General features: G+C 36.7%; 1 protein-coding gene and 1 pseudogene across 2 annotated transcripts; both read right to left on the bottom strand.

Moving 5' to 3' along the window:
• Nucleotides 1-4,106: 4,106 nt before the first annotated feature.
• On the bottom strand, nucleotides 4,107-16,145 carry LOC114270487 (plastid developmental protein DAG). Its single transcript, XM_028212022.2, has 4 exons — nucleotides 15,092-16,145; nucleotides 11,759-11,856; nucleotides 11,605-11,670; nucleotides 4,107-4,519 (listed from the first exon to the last, which is right to left on the bottom strand). The coding sequence occupies exons 1-4, from the start codon at nucleotides 15,352-15,354 to the stop codon at nucleotides 4,377-4,379; spliced, it is 570 nt and encodes a 189-aa protein (XP_028067823.2). The 5' UTR covers nucleotides 15,355-16,145; the 3' UTR covers nucleotides 4,107-4,376.
• LOC145790367 (nucleoid-associated protein At2g24020, chloroplastic pseudogene) lies at nucleotides 7,028-7,617 on the bottom strand (annotated as a pseudogene). Its single transcript, XR_014329048.1, has one exon. The product of XR_014329048.1 is annotated as a nucleoid-associated protein At2g24020, chloroplastic pseudogene (transcript).
• Nucleotides 16,146-21,085: the final 4,940 nt, after the last annotated feature.

The raw sequence follows: 21,085 nt of genomic DNA, 5'->3' as shown, positions 1-21,085 counted from the left end.
TCTAACTAGAAGCTACGCCTAATATCACGATGTGTAAGTTGCGTTGGATGTTCTTTTCTTTGTATCTCTCTTGACCTATTTATAGAGTCAGCCACATAAGAGATAGAAGTAATCTAAGTCACGATTTACTTATCAAGTTCGTGATTTTCTCAGCATCATTCATATTCCAAGTTTGACCACCCACTTGATTCCTTCAAATTCTTCACAAAACTAACAACCATAATAATAATAATAATGATGATAATGATAGGACCTCGTTTGGGAACATGTTTTTTTAGTAATTTTTTGACTTTTTGGTTAAAATGTGATATAAAAAAAAATAATATGTTTGGGATGAATTTTTAGCTTTTTACGAAAGGATGTGCTTTAATAGAGAGAAAAGGGAATCTTTGACTTTTTGGTATGAGTTGTTGGCTTTTTGATTTTTTTAATGATTTTTTGACTTTTTGACTAAAAAAGCCACTTGCCAAAGTTTGGAAACAGCCTTTTTTATTAACTTTTTGACTATTTTGCTAAAATATGATGTAAAAAAAACTAATATGTTTGAGATAACTTTTTGATTTTTTACGAAAAGATGTGCAAAAAGTAAAGAGAAAATGAAATCTTTAACTTTTTTGTATAAATTGTTGACTTTTTGGCTAAAAAAGCCACTTGCCAAACGAGACCTAATAATAATAGTAAAAATGTGGCCAAGTTCATTATTTAAAGATGGTTTATGGTCTGAATTAACAAATTATAATTGACAAGTTACAATCAATTAAATTAGATTTGGCCATAATTGACAGAAAAATTAAATTACGGTGTCAACAGTTATCAATTGTTTTTTATTGATCAAAATGAAAAATTCATATTAAATGTGTTACAATTGAAACGGTAGAAACCAAATCGAAATTTAAGCAAAAATTATACACTATTGATCAAATTTACCCTTGGTTTTTTGGCTTTTAATGAAAAATGACCAATGTGCCCTTTATACTAACGTATTATAATGCAGCATCTTTTGTTTTTCAAATGGCTTGTTGATTTTTGATGAGATTTTGAACTCAGATTTTTATTTTTTAGTTTTTTTGACCTGAAAATACTCAAAAATCAGACTTTAAGCTGGTTGCCAAAAGAGGGGTTGTAGTTAAATACCTCTTTAGATCAATCATCGAGTATGGTCTTTGATTTCATGGATAGGAAGTTAAATTCCTCCTTTGAACAATCTTAGCCTTGGCTACTAAGGCCAACAACTGCTAAAAACAAAAAACAAAAAAAAGTAAGTATACATATAATCAAGTACAACTTTAACTCACAAGAGCAAATTTACACATCCTCAAAAAAGTAAAGAAAAGTTCTATCAACGTCATGGAATATCACTTTCAACCAAAACTGATGGAGAGAACAAGTCAAACTTTTAAAACAACTTTTTTTTGGGATCACTTTTTGGTTTCCACAATACCAAAGTGTGAAGTTTGGAAATGAGATGAATCTGAGACCTTAGATGTACACAGTTTGAAGCATCAATTGATCAAGCATTGTGGAGCAACAACTTAGCTTTTGAAGAAATAGCAACCACTAGAATTTTAAAAGGGTCGGGTGTTTTTCAAGTTTATATCTAATCTTGAGGGAATTTAAGAAACTCATTTTCATGATCTAAATTATTTATTTTGTAAAATTTTTTACATATAATTAGGTTGATCTGATAATCGTATTCTTTTCAATTTATCATATTTGTCTCCAAAAAATAGACATTCTATTTTTAAAAATATACTTGTCATCTATTTTTTTTAGAGATATGCAATAAAATGAAAAACTAATATAATTTTTTTATGCAGAATATACAACGAAATAAACGGGTCATATTATTGAAACAGGATCTTTTGTAGCCCCATGAACTCCTCAAGTTTATATTTCGGCAGTGGCTTGAATCCAGTCCACCATTTAGATTGGAGAGTCTAGTTCGGCCCATTGGGCCCACATTTATACCCATTTTCAATAATCTAAACCGTTCACTTTTTAAGATTTTTTTTAGTACATTATCCCTGTAAAAAATCACATCGATCAGATAACGGATACTATGTATTTGGATCATTTTTTTATGAATCGTTAATTTTTTGACTGTCCATTTTTTTCCTGACAAAAGTGATTTGAATACATAGTATCTGTTATCCAATCGATGTGATTTTTTACAGAGATAATGTACTCAAGAAACTCTAAAATGTGAACGGTTTAGATTATCAAAAAGGGGTCCAAAATTAGGCCGAATAGGCCGAACTGGACCAGACTATCCCAGAACTGAACTCGAGACAGTCCAGGCCCTATATTTAAACTTAAGATAAGTCCAACCCTTTGAGATAAACCTTGTAATAACTTCCATCACCACCTTAATATGTTTATTTGGACAAACATACTCTTAAAATTAGATTAACAATTTAACAAAATAAGTAATTGTACATTTGGCTAAAACATGTTTGGACTAATTGATTAAATTATAAAATTGATACGATTTTATCAATCTCATAATCCAAAGCCAATCTAAATATGAAATAAAATGTACAATCCAATAGGTTTGATACAATATTTTAAAACCTGAACCGGTGAGCGAATCAAAAAAAGAACCAGATAGACAGATCACTAGTTTAACCATTGAGTCAAACCAGATCGAACAGTAACATCATAATTACGTCACAAATAATTTTAAAAATATATAAAATTTTAAATTTATATTTATATATTTAATTTATTTTAAATATCTATGCATTTGAAAATGAAAAAAAAAAAAAAATCAGAAACTATATAAATATTAAACTAGCTTGGTGGTTGTGCCGTACTTACATACCAATAAAATAATGGCTTTGGTTTGACTCCAGCACAAGCATTTTAATGCTTCATTTTACATTTTGAAGCAAAGATGCTTCATGCATGGACCCGGCAGGTCTGCTCAAACTGGTACCGGGTTAGCCTATTCGACCGCGATTTAGAATGATTTTCGAACATAAGCCGGTGCTTAAAAAAGACCGGATTAAGGGGTGAATTGAACCAGAACCTAGACAGGCCGACGATTAAACACAAAATAAATTAAACTAAAATATCATTGAGAGAAAAAAAAATCAATCGCATAAAGATCCCACAATTTGATGTCAAAATTTTGGGGGTAGAAAGAGAGGGAAAAAAAAAAAAAAAACCAATCACCTTCAATAGCAATTGTGTTCTCAAATATTATATACTATAAGCAGTTATTTAAGTCATAGCTATTTCGAAAGTTCATAGATCTGTAATTGAGCCAACGCATGATCTGGCTAGAAATGTAAACAATTTTATTACTTTTTCGGAGTTCTCAAAAAACAAAAACAAAAACAAAAACAAAAAAACAAAAAGAAATTCTCACAATGATTTGTCAAATGATTTTATGCATTAAGATCTGAGATCAAGCATGGGTAGGCTTCAGCTTCAACAAGAAAAGTACATGACATTTGTGTAACTCAAGGCATGAATCAATCTATCAAAACACATAAGAAATTAATAGTAGTCACACATAGAATGCTAATCTCAGACTTATATATATAGTTAAAATAAAGGGAAAAAACTGTTGTTTAAATCAGGGTTTTGACTATACTGTTTTAAATTCATTCCCAGAGTCGTAACATCATAGGCTCATCTTGAAATTGAAAAACAAAAAGCAGCTCGGTTACCAAACATGGTCAGTGCAACCTCATTAACATTTTTAAGTTACTAAATACTTGGCCCTGGCTGTGACTGTGTCATGTTCTCCATGCACTAATGATAAATTATATACCAGAAAAGTATGCAGAAAACTGCATCAATGTACCACATTCCTTTTTAAGTGTGACCCACATCACACTAACTTCAAATTTACAATGTACACCTCACTGTTAGGGTACGAATTCAGGGTACATTCCATTTTTCAACAATAAAAATTCTTAATGGGATCAGCATCCCAATGCCACACTCCAGCAGCAACTGGATCTTGCAGTTTCAATATTTCCCATAAGCTATTTCCCATATAAGTTCAGAAATCACACCAACACGCTCTTTTTCTAGTCACATTAACTCCAATGGAGAATTATCCACATAGAATTTTCACTCAGAAAATCCATCCAGAATGATGATGCAGTGATGTTTTTTAATTTATGAGCCACAATATTGTGTATTGTAGTTTGAAATGAAAGGATCACAGAACAACAGATCATTTTGTACGAGTCTTCTATACAAAAATCTTGTTTGTAAAGCATTAACCTACAATTATATTGAATACAGTAAATACCTTAATGGATCCAACCAAATATACCCACAATAACATCATATCCCATGTTCAACTGGAGTGGTTGTCGTATGCAGAAAGGAAAGAGAAAAGAGAAGAAGAGAGAAGATATTTACTTTTTTTCCCTTTCTTTTTTTCTTCTCGCTTTCCTTGATCGAGTTCTGTTCTGACATTTACAATCATTTTTATCTCGTAACCAGTCTGCATGGTACCTCTCATCATATGAAACTACCTCACCTTCAAGAAATGGTTCTCCTGAGAAATATAAAGCCGTTTTCGTGTAAGTAGTGAAATGAAAAACTTAATCAACAGTTCAAAGTCATGACAAAATCCAAATGCTTGTGAGAGTACAGTGCAGTCACACTCAGTCCATATGTCACAAACTCAACCTATTTATGTGTAATGTAGTGACAAGCACAAGAGACCTTGGCTTCTGATGGAGGCTCAAATTCCTATCATCATCATATCATAGCAATGCCAAAAATTTGGAAGAAAACAAGATGGATGATCAAGTTCACTGAATGCTTGATCTCAATAAACAAATTAGCTGGATAAAAGTTAGCAACTTGGCATATAAAGACAGAAGTGACCGTGTTACACATGTTCTTTCAGGTTTAGATGCATCCTTTGTTTTCTCCAAGAGATAGAAACAGCCTCTCCACATGCAGGGGTAAGGCTATGTACAACTAATCCTTCTCAAACTCTGCAGTAGTGGGAAGCTTGTGGCTGCCCTTTATAATGTTTTTGATTTTTATTTGAGGAATATACTGAAGATAATACCAATGTCTGTGCCAAAGCCATGCAAAAAACTATGGATTTGAAATAGCAATAGTATAAACAAAAAACGAGAGAACACAGTTAGGAACCAAGAAGCATGGACACGGACATGAGTATGGACGCAGCACACAGCAATTTTGAAAAAATTAGGATACGGACACGGCATGGATACGGCAAAAAAATGCTACCTAAGTCCCAAATTGTGTCCGGCACGGAAAAAGCAAGAACTTAAAAAACAAAGTATTTTGGTGCAAAAATTTTCATTTATGAGAAAACATTTGAAATTTTTGGCACGAAAATGCATATTTTTAAGTTTTCGTTTTTCATGTCAGGCAAACAATTTGGGACAGAGGGATCGTAATGGCCTTGTTTGGTTTGTATTTGAGAAACATGTTTTGAGATAAAAAGTACGAAAATTTGTTTGGTTTGGTTTTTTTTCAAAAGATGTTTTGAAAAATTATTTTGAGAGAGAGTTTTGAAAAAAGTGATTGATTTGATGTGTATGAGAGAGAGATTTGTTTGGAAAACTTGTAAACCAAACAAGTTTTGGAAAAAAAATTTGGAAAAATTTGTTTGGTTTGATTACTTTTGAAAACTTATTTGTAGAGAATTTTTCCCAAAATTTTTTGAGAAACACAAACCAAACAAGACAGTATATTTTTATTTGCTATGCATATGAATATAAGTTTAGGGTACAAAACTATAAGAAGTATCAATGTATGTGTGAGGGGGTTTTTATATTTTTTCATGTTCCTCCCTCTTGGTTTTCATGTACGTTACTTTGCTTCACATAGGTGCCTTGAGGTGTGCCTAAACACAGGATACATGTTCCTGATGTGTCAGTGTCCCGTACATGTCTAACACGGACACGGCACACATTCTGAAATGGGTGCTTCAGAGGCTAGGAATCAAGAAGTTCATTCCCATTAGAAAGTACAGTTTCCCCTACCTCTGTTCATGGAAAGAAAGAGGCTTGATAGAGAGCTAAAACATATAAGGGGGTTGAGACCTAGAATAACAAGTTTCAAGAGATTTTAGTAGGAGCGCGGGAGCTTCAATTGGGCTCATTTTTCATTTTGTCCAGTGAAATAATTGATGGCAATTGCCTTGTGAGGCGTAGGCCACAAAGCTATGTGTCTGTTCCACCATTTTTTTTCTCTCTGTCAGTGAATTTATTATATACAAATGAACAAATGTACAAGAATTACAGAGCAAACAGAGACACTTTATAACATGTATGTAGGCATAACCGCACAAGCCCACACACTCCACAAGCAAATACTAAGTTACCAACCTGAGAATTTCAACAAAATAAGTCTAGTTTTGAAGTAGCAAAGGAGGCATTTCTTAATATAATTATACTCTGTTCCTATGTTTTATTTATTTCATTTTATTCCTTTTTTGTTGATAAAGTTCATTTAGTGTTCGTGAAGTTCTTCGAAATATTGCCATTGCCGGAGAAGTATATGTAGTCAAATGGTTGCCACTGCTACCGTCAGAATATTTCCGCCAAAGGGTTTTCAAGGTTTTGAGAGTAGGTAGGTTTTGAATGTGAGATTTGGGGAAGATGGATGGGTGGTGATGGAGGTAAGTACTCTCATAAATCCTAATTCGTGATGTAGTGTGTGTAAGTTTAATTGTGAGATGGGGTGTCCCAAAATTAATGATGTCCTTTTTAGTGATTTTATTTGAGGTTATGATTGTAATAAAAAATGTAAGTGTGGTAGGTAGAGTTGAGTGTGTTAGGTGAGAGTTGAGTGTGGTAGGTAGATGTAAGTGTGTTAGGTGAGAGTTGAGTGTGATTGGTAAATATGTTTTTCTCTTCTATATATAGGAGAGTCATTGTATACAAACAGATATCAATCAATAATACATCAATTTTAACATGGTATCAGAGCAAGGTTAAGCACTTAGTATTTTTCGCTTCACCGGCGGGCGGCAACCTCACCTTGGCCGCCCGCCGGACCTCAACCTAGTCCGTTAAAATTATCTACACATACCCTGACTCCGTTAATGGGTCAGCGTCACTTCAATCCCTCACCAAGTCCCTGCGGCATTCCCAGGCTCTGGGCAAGATTACTCATCCTTTCTTTCATGGCCTCAACACTCTTCTGGTGCGCATCCTTGTATGCTTCAGTGACCAAAAGGGAGAGTTTTTCAGCTCCCAACTCCATTGCAGCCTCAGTTATCTCAGTGCGCACAGGCTGCTGGTTACCAGAAAGTGTTACCTTTATTAGCTCACCTTCACAATAGCCATCAAACTCTGCTGCAGCAAGTTCTTTCTGCACACGTACTGCCTCAACTTGGACTACCATCTGGGCTTTTTTTTTTACAGTCTCATATAAATTGTGCATGTTACCGAATATTCCAGTCTTTGAGGGCGCGTCATCACCATTGTCATTATTTTCCTTTTTGCCTCCAAATAAACCATGTATACGAAGAGATCTTCGGGTCTTGCCAATCGTACTACCAGGCCATGATGCAATAGGAGGACCAACTGAATTGGAATATGGATTCAATTTACAGAATGAAAACGAAGAGGAAGGTTGAGGTAAGTCCTGAGGAATTCGATCCCATCATTTGTGAGGTACCAGTAATAGTGCATCCAAGCGAAGGTCTCGCGCACGTACTCCTTCGACTTGAAGCTCTGCATCAGCTTAATCACCTGCCGGATTCGAACCAGCGACCTAAGGATATGCTGTTTACAACTACAGTCCACCCACAAAACATTATCATCGCAATTCCCTAACCCACATGGGCTTGTTCCCATCTTTTCATACAACCCATCATTCATCCCACTAGAATATATACAATATATATATATATTTTTTTTTATATATAAATAAAAATAAAAAAAAAATAAAAAAAAAAAAACAAAAAAAAAAAAAAACCTCACACCGATCCTTCTCAAATCACCCTTCCAAAAATATTGTCTTTTATCTATTTTTATTTTATTTTATTTTTATTCTACAACACAACAACACCAAAATCACACCACAAACATTCCACACACTTGTCATTTCTTCATGCCGGGGATCAACCCCGATCACAATTTTACATTAAAAAAAAAAAAAAAAAAAAAAAAACAACAACAACAACAACAACAAACCAAAACACAACACCAAAAGATTTGTTTTCTTTTCTGCAGACGGCCACCCACCGACCTCACTTCTTCGCCTATTCCGCCGGTCTCTTCTTCTTGCCTCCGTCCTAGACGGCCCTTGCCGGTGTTGCCTCCGTGTTTTCCACTCCACTGGGCACGATCACTACTCCCTGCTCCTCCACTGCAGCATATGGCGGACCTCCAAATCGGAACATAACGGTGGCCTTCCGCTTCAGCTCCTTATTTTCCGCCTTTAGCACACTTATCTCTGCTCGCGCATCCTTATACATGCGTTGGAGCAGAGCTAGCTGGGCGTTTAACTGCTGCACCTCATTTGTCCTACTCTGCAGCCGGTGCGACAGGTTTGTGACCGCCGTCATGGTCTCCACACATGACTTCAAAGTATACTGATTGGCCTCAATATCAGTTTGCACCGCCATTTTTTGCTCCACAGACCGCATCGGAAAGTTCAACGGAGCAAAACCAGAGGTGTTTGGTTGAGGTTCACTGGCCACCGCACCAGTTATTTCTCTTGTGGACTCGTTCAGGTCTGGAAAGAGAGTGAGCAGACCACGGGACGAAGAGGCCATATTCTGGGTAGCTGAACGGGAAGACGAGGCCATGTTATGGGTTGCTGAGTGTTTCAGAGAAGGGTTGGTTACAGAATGGCAACAGAGTGTTCCAGAATCTCTTTCTCAGAAACGGAAGAGTTTTTTCAAAGGATTTTCGGCGGTTTCAGACTGGTTTGCACAGCCTCCGCCTCAACCTTGATTAAATAGCCAAGGCAGACATGCGCCTCTCGGCGCTCGCCGACAACATGGGCGCTCCTTTTGATAGGCACGCCTTTTGATGGCACGTCTTTTTATAGATTGGGCACGCCTTTTGATGGCACGCCTTTTGACAGATTGGGCACACCTTTTGAGGGTGCGACTTTTTAAGGGTCCGACAAGACTCTGTAAACTGTCCCGACATTGATTCCAGTTAGCTCCTTCAAGGGTCCGACAAGACTCTGTAAACTGTCCCGACATTGATTCCGGTTAGTTTCTACAAGGGTCCAGCAAGACTCCGTAAACTGTCACAACAACTGTCACAACACCTTTTGAGGGTGCGACTTTTTTAGGGGTCCGACAAGACTCTGTAAACTGTCCCGACATTGATTCCGGTTAGTTTCTACAAGGGTCCAGCAAGACTCCGTAAACTGTCACAACAACTGTCACAACACCTTTTGAGGGTGCGACTTTTTTAGGGGTCAGACAAGACTCTGTAAACTGTCCCGACATTGATTCCGGTTAGCTCCTTCATGGGTCCGACAAGACTCTGTAAACTGTCCCGACATTGATTCCGGTTAGTTTCTACAAGAGTCCAGCAAGACTCCGTAAACTGTCACAACATAGTCTGCTACAACGGTCCGACATGACCCCATAAACTGTCGTCTACATCGGTCTGCCATAACCATACAGTCTTCTACAACGGTCTGACACGACCATACAGTGTCTCCTATCCTGTTTTATTTTATTTATCAGTTTACTTTCCTGTTTTGTTACTCTCTCCAAACTCAAGTTGGTTAGTATCTATCCTCCTTGAGTTTGAGGGGGGCTGTAAGTGTGGTAGGTAGAGTTGAGTGTGTTAGGTGAGAGTTGAGTGTGGTAGGTAGATGTAAGTGTGTTAGGTGAGAGTTGAGTGTGGTTGGTAAATATATTTTTCTCTTCTATATATAGGAGAGTCATTGTATACAAACAGATATCAATCAATAATACATCAATTTTAACAAAAAAAAAGATAGAAATTGAGGGGTCCAAAATAATTTATGGGTTGCTAATAGCAGCACTTGTTATTAATGGACTTAATGATACACTTTAGTTTACATATCGCAAATAAGGTTATGTATTTTTTTTCCTTCTCCCGAATGACAAGCATGCGAAATTGCAAGGGTTTTTTTGGTGAGAATCCTCTCCTATTGGCCTTTTTTTTGTGTAAAGGACATGGAATAAGTTAATGCAGTCAAAATCCCTCAGAATTAAAAAAGTAAGATGAAAAGACAGGAATGCCCTTGCATATATATGGGCAATAGTAAGCAGTTGAGTCGTTTGTCTCTCTTGTTCTTTTTCTTCGTTTGAAAACTGTCAAAGTTTAAAATCCCTTGATTTGAAAACCCTCCTTCAAAACCTGTCAATTGAAGCAAAAATTGAAGCATAATAAGAGATTTTCAAGTGCCATTGTCGAATGTTTTGAAATTATTGAACGATTTCATCATCTTCTACTAGTCGTTATTTCCGAATCAACCACCACAAGTCAGAGAAACTCTATTTCATCACAACTCTCTCTTTCTCCACCAACTCTACCATCGATGGTTGTTCATCGCCTCCACCATCTCCATCATTGGCTGGCATCGCTCATCCTCACCATTGGCCAAGGACTACTATTTTTACCGTCAACCATCACCATCTCAGATTTGATGCCATTGAACTCATGTTTGAGATCAATAACTTCAAATCTGAGATAAAATGACCTCATATATGTCAAAAAAATTATAAATTGAGATATTACAATGAAAAATCAAGAGTTTTTTTGTTTATTTGTTCATAAATCTAAACTAAAATTCGACTATAATTCATTTATCTAGTATGTACTCTGTTTTCGTAACAGTAAAATTTTATTCTGGTTAATGAAAATAAAGTTTGATTGCTGATTTGCTTAACGATAGTAAAATTTTACTTTGAATCATAGTAAAATTTACTCTAATTTAGAATTAAATTTTACTCTGAATGACGCTACGATTTCGCCTTACTTTGATAATGGCAATAAAATTTTACTGTCTACGTCAATTTCGACAGTATTTTGTTCTATTTTTTTAATAAATTTCATAGTAACCTAGATCTTGTTTGATAAATCTTGATGAGATGATACCAAAAATACTAATTTTATTAAAAAATGACATCTAGATTAAAAATTATATCATTTTAAACTTTAAAAATAAAAAGGGCACATATGTTGGTACAGGTTGGATATGTTTTACAGTAGAACTCATACTAAACCTGTATTGTTTCTGACAATAACATTTTATTGTCTTTCATAGTAAAATTTTACTCAAAACCTTCACTTCTATTGAACAAGCTCCATTACAAATTCTTTTACATGAAACTAATCAAGAACATTAAAAAAATATATTAAAGTGTCAAATTGAATTACAAAGCAACTCAGTGAATTGGATAGACAACCATTCAACAACAAAGTAAAAATGGACTATTATTGCAAAAGTACTACATTGTGCTTTATTGCCTAATAATGCATGCTTAAAAGTAACACTTAATTTAACTAACTGAGCTATCTCAAAAGAGAAAATTGGAACACATGCATCACATTAAGTAGTTCAAGAAAAAGTAATATTCTCATATGTGTGACGCCATGACATGAAGTCATGAATCGATCATTCAAGATGAAAACAAAGCAGAAACAATACCTCCATAGTCATTTTCACTGTGACATAAATAAGAATCTGGTAGAACCCATCTCACATTGGGCAAAGCTGCAAACAAAAACAGGTGTATTGCTCAACGAAGATATGCTAAAAGCAAAATAAGTATTTAAATGAAATGGGACTAATGGAAGATTACATTTGATTTTGTGAGTCAAATTTTCCGGGATTTTGCAACCAAATGCGTAGTAATACTTAGTAGAGACTGAGTATATTGACTTCTTTGCTTCCTCTTCACTGCACAGGTGGGGAAAAAAAAAACAAAACTCCGCATATAAGGAAATCATAAATTTGTTACATTTGCCAAAATATGAATTACTTATGAGTCTTCATGACAGTTTTAGATTGAAATGCCCAATCTTGATTTACATGTTACAAAATTGAGGTTAGGTTGGTAATTTCCATGAGATAAAACATGGGAGTCAAAGTAATGTAAGGGTAACTAGGCTAAGTTAGGTAGCTGAAGAGTTGCAGTTTGAAGATTGACACATTCTATACAATCTTTGAACCATTACTAGCACATTTATATTTGCATGAGCACTTGCATTAGTTTTAGGACACGTGTTTTCAAAATTGCACAAAATTGACCTAGTTTCACCCTAGTTCATTCCTGTATTTTTCTTAATCTTGAAAATCAGTTTTTGATACAAGAAAAATAACCAAAGTTGGTGGAGCCAGCCCAAGCTGACTGTCTGAGATTAACCGGAGATAGGGTTGTAAATCTTTTACTCTCAAGTCCTGTAAACTTGTAGATAGTAGGATTTATTTTGGCCAATTGTATTTTTTCCCTGATGAAAGTTAACTTTGATCTTTTCCCCGTTAAATCGCTTTGTCCATTATCATGATGTGATTTATGTGCAGGTGCTACTGATATTAAATACTTATTTCAATCTAAATTAAGCTGAATTAAGCAAGAAGCTGATTTGATTTATTACTGATCATCAAATTAATTTTTAACTAGCAAAAAATTTCACAAGGTTTGGCTATTCCGCCCTAGGCATAAACATGTTTCTCTCAATCTCACTATTGTTTTTTGGGATACTAGAAAACTTGAAAGCTGTACTAACTAATCCTTGTCAATTATACACCTGAGTTGAGCTGACATACCCTAAGAAGCAGAGACACTTCTCAGGACACACATGTCTATTGCTTAAACACACGTGTCCACCGATTAGACACATATGAAACAAATTATAAGTTTAAACTAAATAACTTATAATACAATAATAAAATAAAAAAACCTTATGTTAATTTATAAAATAAGTGTTATATAACATTTTTTTATTATCTTTAAATGATATATTCATATATATAATATATAATAAATATATAAAATTATATATTTCGTGCGTATTCCCCATATGTAGTGTCTTACATTTTTTGAAAATTGACGTGTCAGCGTGTCCATGTAGTATCCGTGTCGTGTCACGTGTTCATGTCCGTACTTCTTAAGAAATATCTATTTGTGGAAACCAAAACATATAAAATATAAAGCATTGGCCAAGTTTTGCAAGTTGCCTGGTTTGCTTTCTTTGAAACCCAAAAAAATAAATAAATCAGAAAAAGTCAGGAAAATAGGTTAATTTTGCTTGTATCCCCAAATTGTTGCCATTATTTATTTATTTATTTATTTCATACCTAAACTTTGATCTATTTAATCTCAAAAGCTTTTGATTTTAGTTCATATGATTCAATTAGTAAAAAAGTAAATTTACAATTTGGACAACATGCATCAGCTAAAAACACTATTTTTTTTTGTTGTTTTTTTTTTTTTTTTGGCTAAATAAATCAACAATCAAAAGTTTATTCCGGAAGAGCTATAAAAAACTAAAAAAGCCAAAGCATTTCTCAAACACTGTCATTTTTAAAATTCTATGAGAATAAAAATAAATACACTAAAAAAGCCAATGCCAAAAGTCCCCTAAATTATACAACCAAATACCTATTTTCATACTCATACTATATTAGACGGCTTCACACTACAACCAAACACCTATCTTCTTCTCCACCCTACATTTCAAAATTGTGAACAACATTTAGATTTTTTTGGTTTAAGTTGTTAAAATTTTGAAATAAATTTTTTCCTACTTTAATGATTATTGGTTTGGAAAACCGTCTCTAATTAGGCAGAAGTAGCTTTGTGACATTTTAGCTAAAATATAAGATAAAAATTTCAATATGTTTGGGAAGGAATTTTTTACTTTTTACGAGAAAATGTGTAAAACAAATATGGTGAATGGGAAGCAATCAACTTTTTTGTATGAGCTAATTTTTTTTTTTTTTAATGACACCCACAGGATAGCAGCAGGACAGAATTCCATTAGCAATAATATTATAAAAAAATAAATAAATAACAGAAAATAAATAAATTTAATAGTAAACAATAGTAAATTGTGATAATTTTTAGCAAATAATAGTGAAATTAACCCCTGGAAAATCTGTGGATTGCCCGTTTGTTTGGATGGAAAATATTTTCTCTATTTGGTGGTGGTGGTGGTGGAACGAAGGTAAAGATGGAGGTGGAGATGGTGGCATGGTGGTGGGGTGATAGAGGCGGTGATTGCGATGGTGATGGTGGAGTGGTGGTGGAGACGAGAGTGGTGGTGTGGCGACATGTGATAAAAGAGTTTTTACCCAAATAGGTTTGTTTTTCATTTATCACGAAAAATTTTCCATTGCCTATCATTTCTATTGTTGTACCATTTCGCCCAAACAAACGGAGCGATAGAGATAAGCTTCAGAGAATAAATGGCTCTGTTTGGCAAGAGGCTTTTTAATTTTTCTAACTAAAATTTATAAAAAAAGATAAAATAGGCTAAAATAGTCAGGAAGATAACATGTCATATCAAATTCATAATCATTCTACCTTTTTCCTCACAAACTTCAGATCCAATTTAAAATAAAAATCCAATCATCTTTCCAAATATAAAAATTTTAATCTACTAAAATAACCAAAAACTAAAATAGTTAAACTTCTCAAACGAGGCCAATGACAGAGCACAGCAACGAGTGAACTAGCTCGACAAAGACTCAGTTTAAGAACATTGTCTCCAACTTTTCACTACTTTTTTTTTCCATCTAATTTGATTCCAAATTTAAGTAAAAAAACTTGATATCAACTACTCCAATCCATCATTAAATTTTCATCAATTTTCTTTAAAAATTCTCAACTTATCCCAAATCTCATCAAATTTCATGAAAAAAAAAAAAAAAAAAAATCCCATCTTCAATACTTTATCTTTTTAAATCTTCATCAAATTCAAATTTAAAAGGATTTGATAAAAAATAAAAAATGGAACTCCCTTGATTTAATTAGACATCTAATCTCATGAAAGAATTGGAGAAAGATTTTGGAGCACTAAAATTAAAAATAAAAAAATAATAATAAAAATAAAAAAAGATCTAAAGAAGTATTTGAATTTTGAGGTGGTATAGAATATAATAGTAAGTGGTAATGGATGTATGTATGTACCTTCCCAAGGCGATGGCTAGGGTTTTGATATAGTCATTAAGGATTTGGGTTCGTAGTGGGTATCCTTTGGGAGGTTCCACAACCACCAGCCAGTGTTCGTAGTCGCAGCCTTCTACCAGCGTCGCCACCCTGCTCAGCGGCGGCGGCGGCGGCGGAGAAGGAGGATTGGTGGCGGAGGAGGAACAAATGGTAGAGTTGTGGAGATACTGGTACTGGTACTGAGAAATTGAGCCAAAAATGCTTCTCCGAATCATCATTATCATTTGCTTGATTTCATCTATGGAAATGGATTGCTCTCTGCTTCAAGACTTACGACTGCTCTCCTGCTTTGGATGCAACTACGGCTCCCAAAACCACGCCTGCCTAAAACCTGAGCTTCAATTTTTTGTGCTTTTTCTTGCAAAGCTTGTTAAAATCCAGATTTTTAACTCATATTATTGTTGGGAGGCACAATCAAATCGTAAAATGAAATTCAAAAAATCGTTAAAGTTTTAGGATAAATTACAAATGAAAAATATTGGGAGCAGACTCACTGTCATATGATATTTTAATCTTTATTTTATTTTTTTTATTTTTTATTTTTTGTCACATTATTATAACTTAATTAAAATTTTAAAATTAGATATGTATCATTATTCATTACAAATACACTTTTGAAATTTATTTAAAATATAAATTATTCATTGTAGTTTGTAAAATTATTAATATCTTCTTGTTAAAAAAAATTTATTTAGCAGAATTAATTAAAAAAAATAAAATTTTTAACTGTTCAACTATATAATAATAAAATTATCTAAATTATTAATTAAAATAAAATTTTAACATTATTAAAAACTGTTAATTAACTTAATAATTTATTAAGAAAATAATATATTTATTATGAAATTTAAAATTCTTAATGTAATTTTTAAAATTACAAAAAATAATTTATAATTTAAGTAAATCTCAAAAGATGTGTTTATAATTTACCTAAAATTTTATTTATGGTCAAGGCTTCTCTCCCGTCCGTGTACTGGTTGGGCTTTGCAGACTCACTATGGCGTTCCCATCAATAATTCGAGATATCCATGTAAATATTAATTGGATATTACTTTGCTTGATTTGGGCGTTCAGAAAACACTTTTTAAAAAATATTATTTTCTTATTTTTGTATTTTTTTTTTTTTTTGAATTTTTTACTTATTTTAAATCATTTTTAAAAATTTTAGATACACATAACATAAATAAATAAATTTAAAAAGTATAATATTTGTGAATTTTTTAAAAAAAATATTCACTAAATATCAAAAATATAAAAAAATTACAAAAAATCAGTACATATTTCATATTTGTGTATATTTATTAATTTTTTAAAATATTTTTTTCACAAATAGTTTATTATTTAGATACATTTAAGTAAGGTGTATCTAAAAAAGTAAAAAAATTGTTTAAAATTTTAACAATATTTACTAAAAATAAAAAAATACGAAAAATAAAAAACGCAATTTCCAAAAAAGTGAATTTAGAAAATTGAAACCAAACACACTGATAGTAAGGGTAATTCATATATAAATTGGGCCGAGCTGGGCAATGGGCTGTTCTTTGGGCCGTAATGAAGAGGCTAGGGAGATGGGCCACGGTCAAGTGTTATCTCGGTCCAAAGTAAGGCTCTTGCCGCCAGACTAAGTAAAAAGGCTTGGTAATTAGTCTGGTCCTGAAAAGAGCAACGGATAGTTCGGTCACCACGATTAGAAGAAGTTAGTTCGGTCACGCCATTCGGAGCTGAGATACAGCGACTTCGCACGGTAAGCCTAGCTTTGGTCAGCCCGGTCCAAGCTTGCTACGGTTAGCTCAGTCTCAATAGGTAAAACCAGGGTACAAGCTGTGAAGAGAGAGCCGAGCTAACTAGAGGTCGGTCGTTTTGGCCCGTTTAGCATGGCTTTGTTATCCCGGTCGTTTTGCCATACTACCTGTTTGAAACCATCTTACTTGGTTTAAGCAGTGAGGGGGGTGTTGAAGGATAAGCATTATCTTTCAGGAGTATGAATCCTAAGAGGACTCTACATGGAAGAGTAAAAGTCCTACTAGGATTATGCCACACGAAACCTACAAAAGCTCACAAACATCACCTATGGAGAGGTAACACACAACTTTGACTCCCGAATTCACATAGCTTTTTCTCTATTTGTCTATTTTGCTGACTTAGGCATCGGAGAGGTATCTGGCACACACCCGCCGGCTAGCTCACGTTTGTGTTTTCAGAGAGTAAAGCGATGACGTACGGAGGAGCGCAGACTTGATCAACAGGATTATACGGGAAGAATATTTCGTGCCCATACAATTGGCGCCGTCTGTGGGAACATCAGACTAGAACAAACCTCTTGAACAAGCTTTTCCTCTTTAGAAGCAATGGCGCACAACGAAGATTTGCCGCAGTCCGCCATCGACGGACAAATACCAGAGGGGGGTGCAAGGCTCGAAGGCCTACCTTCTATCCCTCCCATGGCGGACTTGGAGCCTCAGCGACAAAATCCCAGGAGAGATGCAAGGGGAAGGAGGCGGACTAATAGCCCCCGTCACTCTCGTTCACGAAGTCCTAACAGACAAAGGCGGAGGATTGATCCTCAAGTTTTGGAGGACCGCGTGAAGGAGCAAGATGAATTAATAAGGAAGATGGCGGCGGACATGGAGGCCATGAAGCGCCAGATCAAGGGAAAAGGGGTGGCGATAGGAGAGGGGCGCAAAGGCAATGCCCCTCCTCGCCACTCAGAAGATCATAGTAGGCATACCGCGACATCGCAAGCAGAAAGTAGAAGCCTCAGGACGAGGACACTCAAGCAAGGACTTCCAGAACTCGTTATTCCAGGTCCGAGAGAACGAGATCATTAAGGTTTTACACAGAGGGAAGTACCTATCGGCCCTCACACACGCACCATACATCATCCAGGCAAACGGAGTTGCCTAGATCATCCGACTTACGGACTGTGCTTGAAGAAAGGGCGCGACAAAAGGAGGATGCTAGGGCACGCGACCCGCACAGAGTTTCAGCCCTTCGGCGGTTGGCTCCTCGGACGCATGGAAGCGTCGAGGTTGGAATGCCAGTACCACACCTTGCCTACGAACCAACAGATAAAGCGTTGGCAAGACTACATAGCTCGCCGTTCGTTCCGGCGATTGAGAACGCATCATTACCCTTATGTTTCATCCAGCCTAAATTTACCATGCACGAAAGGAAGACAGACCCTTACATGCACCTAAGCCACTTCCGCCAGGTTATGGCAGTATATCGACGAAACGAGGCTTTGATGTGCATCCTCTTCCCATCAAGCCTTGGTGACCTAGGCTTGACTTGGTTCGAAAAACTTCCAGAAGGCAGCATGGCCTCCTGGGCGCAATTGGCGGAGGCGTTCGTAACAAGGTTCAGAACGAACACCAAAACCCCGATGGAAATTGATCAACTGCTCTCCATCGATATGGGCGAAAAAGAGTCATTAAAATCCTACAACAGCCGCTACTGGGAGACCTTCAACCAGATTGGGGACTGCCCCACCAATCTCACCATCGCATAGTACAAAAGAGGCATTCCAGTCGGGAACAGACTAAGGGACTCAATCACTATGACACCGCCTCTCACGATGAAGGTCTTAATGGAGAGAGTACACCTGCACATTCGGGTTGAAGAATATGGCGCCCGTGCTAAAGCAAAGTCTAGCATGATGGCAGTACTAGATAAAAAGACCGCGGCAAAGGTCAACACGGTAGAACGTCTGAACAAAAACAGACGAGACAGGCGGGACAACGGAGAAGACCAGGATAAAAGATGGCTAAGAGTCCGCACTGCCATTACCACGGTATTCAAAAAGCCAATCTACCGGATTCTAAGCGAGATACGTGATGAACCTTTCATCAGATGGCCTGCCAAGCTAGGAGAGGCTCAGAAGGACTACGACGAAAGATCACGTTGCACCTTCCATAAAGAAAAGGGGCACCGCACTGAAAATTGCGCACCATTAAGAGAACATCTAGAGGAGTTGGTGGCGGCCGGTCATCTAGACAAATACATTGAAGGAGGGGCGCAGCCAATCCCCCAAAATGACAACCACTCGAACGGAATGCCAATCGACGCCCCACCTCAAGGTGTGATAAACGTAATACATGGGATATGCGAACCTAAGCGCGTATGTGAGCTCAGGGGCATGATCAAAAAGGCTGAGCACTTAAGGGAGGTTCTAAGTGCACAACCCACAATCAAGAAAGGAAGAACAGAGGCCACGAACGTCATGTCTTTTTCAGACAAGGACTTGGAAAGAATATATTGCCCTCACAACGATGCACTGGTCGTCACCCTCCGCGTCAAGGATTACGACGTCAAGCGAATTCTGATAGACCAAGGTAGCTCGTGTGAGATAATGTACTACGACACCTTCAAACAACTGAAATTGGAGGACAAAGCACCGGATGTATCCCCCTTGATCGGATTCAACTCAATGCCAGAAGGGCCAGTCGGCAAAATTATCCTGCCAGTCAGGGCAGAAAATGTGACAAAACAAGTGGAATTTTGGGTGTTGAAGGTCCCATCTACTTACAACATAATCTTGGGAAGAACATGGCTCCATGCCATGAAATCAGTAGCATCATCCTACCATCAAGCAATGCGGTTCCCCAACGGAGCCGGAGTAATTAAAGAGGTCTTTGGAGACCAGATTATGTCCAAGCAATGCTTTGTCACGGCTAATGGCAGCCGCACCGCCAAGGGATATGTTCATTCGGTGGAAGAACCTGAGAGCAATGAACTGTTCGCAGATGTCGGCAAAGCAGCTGATCAAAAACCGGTGGAAGACTTGGTAGAGATAAGAATAGATGAAAAGAACCCGGATAAGTTCTTTTTGCTCGGATCGTCGTTGTCCAGCACTGAGAGATTAGAGGTCTTGGAATTCTTGACCTCTAACATCGAAGTGTTTGCCTGGACACCCTACGACATGCCAGGCATTGATCCAAACTTCATCTGTCACCAACTCAATGTCCACCCATCCGCCAGACCAATCATTCAGCGTACTCGCAGATCGGCACTCTACCACGCCGAGATAGTGACGGAAGAAGTGGGAAACCTGCTAGAGGCAGGAGCTATCAGAGAGGTGCACTACCCCAGATGGATTTCCAACACAGTCGTGGTGCCAAAAAAGAATGGCAAATGGCGTGTCTGCGTCGACTATAAGACAGTCAACAAAGCATGCCCAAAGGACAGCTTCCCCCTACCATGGATAGATCAATTGGTAGACCTAACGGCGGAGCACAACCGACTTAGCTTTCTGGATGCATATAGAGGCTACCATCAGATTGCCATGTACGAACCAGACTAGGAGGTCACGTCTTTTACCACTCCAAGAGGACTGCATTGCTATAAGGTCATGCCCTTTGGCCTAAAGAACACAGGGGCAACATTCCAGAGAATGGTCACCAAGATGTTTGAGCCGTTGTTAGGTAGAATAATGGAAGCTTACATCGACGATATGGTGGTCAAAAGCAAGGATGAGAATGACCATCTAAGAGACCTAGGTGAGATGTTCCAGATTCTGAAGAGGCACAAGTTGCGCCTTAATACATCTAAGTGCGCGTTCGGTGTAGGATCTGGCAAATTCCTGGGCTTCTTGGTGACCAACCGGGGTATAGAAGCAGACCCCTCCCAGATCAAAGCTATTCAGGATCTAGAGAGACCCAACTCAGTAAAACAAGTACAGCATCTCACCGGCATGGCAGCTGCACTCAACCGATTCGTTAGCCGGTCGTCAGACAGACTACGACCATTTTTTCAAGCATTGAAAGCTAAGTTTCAGTGGGACGAAGCATGCGACCGCGCTCTGGAAAACTTGAAAGAATACATGTCTTCTCCACTACTACTTGTCACCCCAATACCTGGAGAAGAACTCTTCCTATACCTGGCGGTCTCTCAGCACGCAATTAGCGCAGTATTGGTCCGTGCAGAAGAAATCCAACATCTGCCCATTTATTATGTCAG

The sequence above is a fragment of the Camellia sinensis genome, chromosome 5 (assembly GCF_055761805.1).
Source record: "Camellia sinensis isolate YWXY chromosome 5, ASM5576180v1, whole genome shotgun sequence".
NCBI lineage: Eukaryota > Viridiplantae > Streptophyta > Magnoliopsida > Ericales > Theaceae > Camellia > Camellia sinensis.
The sequence above is the reverse complement of the archived record's forward strand: the minus strand, read 5'-3'. Positions and strand labels throughout refer to the sequence as shown.

What these genes read in the sequence shown, in the direction of transcription:
- LOC114270487 (XM_028212022.2), bottom strand. Translation starts at nt 15,354, where the DNA reads ATGATAATGATGATTCGGAGAAGCATTTTTGGCTCAATTTCTCAGTAC. An exon ending in TTTGACTCACAAAATCAAAT is followed by an intron (nt 11,671 to 11,758) that starts GTAATCTTCCAT and finishes TTTTGTTTGCAG; the next exon opens with CTTTGCCCAATGTGAGATGG. An exon ending in CAGTGAAAATGACTATGGAG is followed by an intron (nt 4,520 to 11,604) that starts GTATTGTTTCTG and finishes TATATTTCTCAG; the next exon opens with GAGAACCATTTCTTGAAGGT.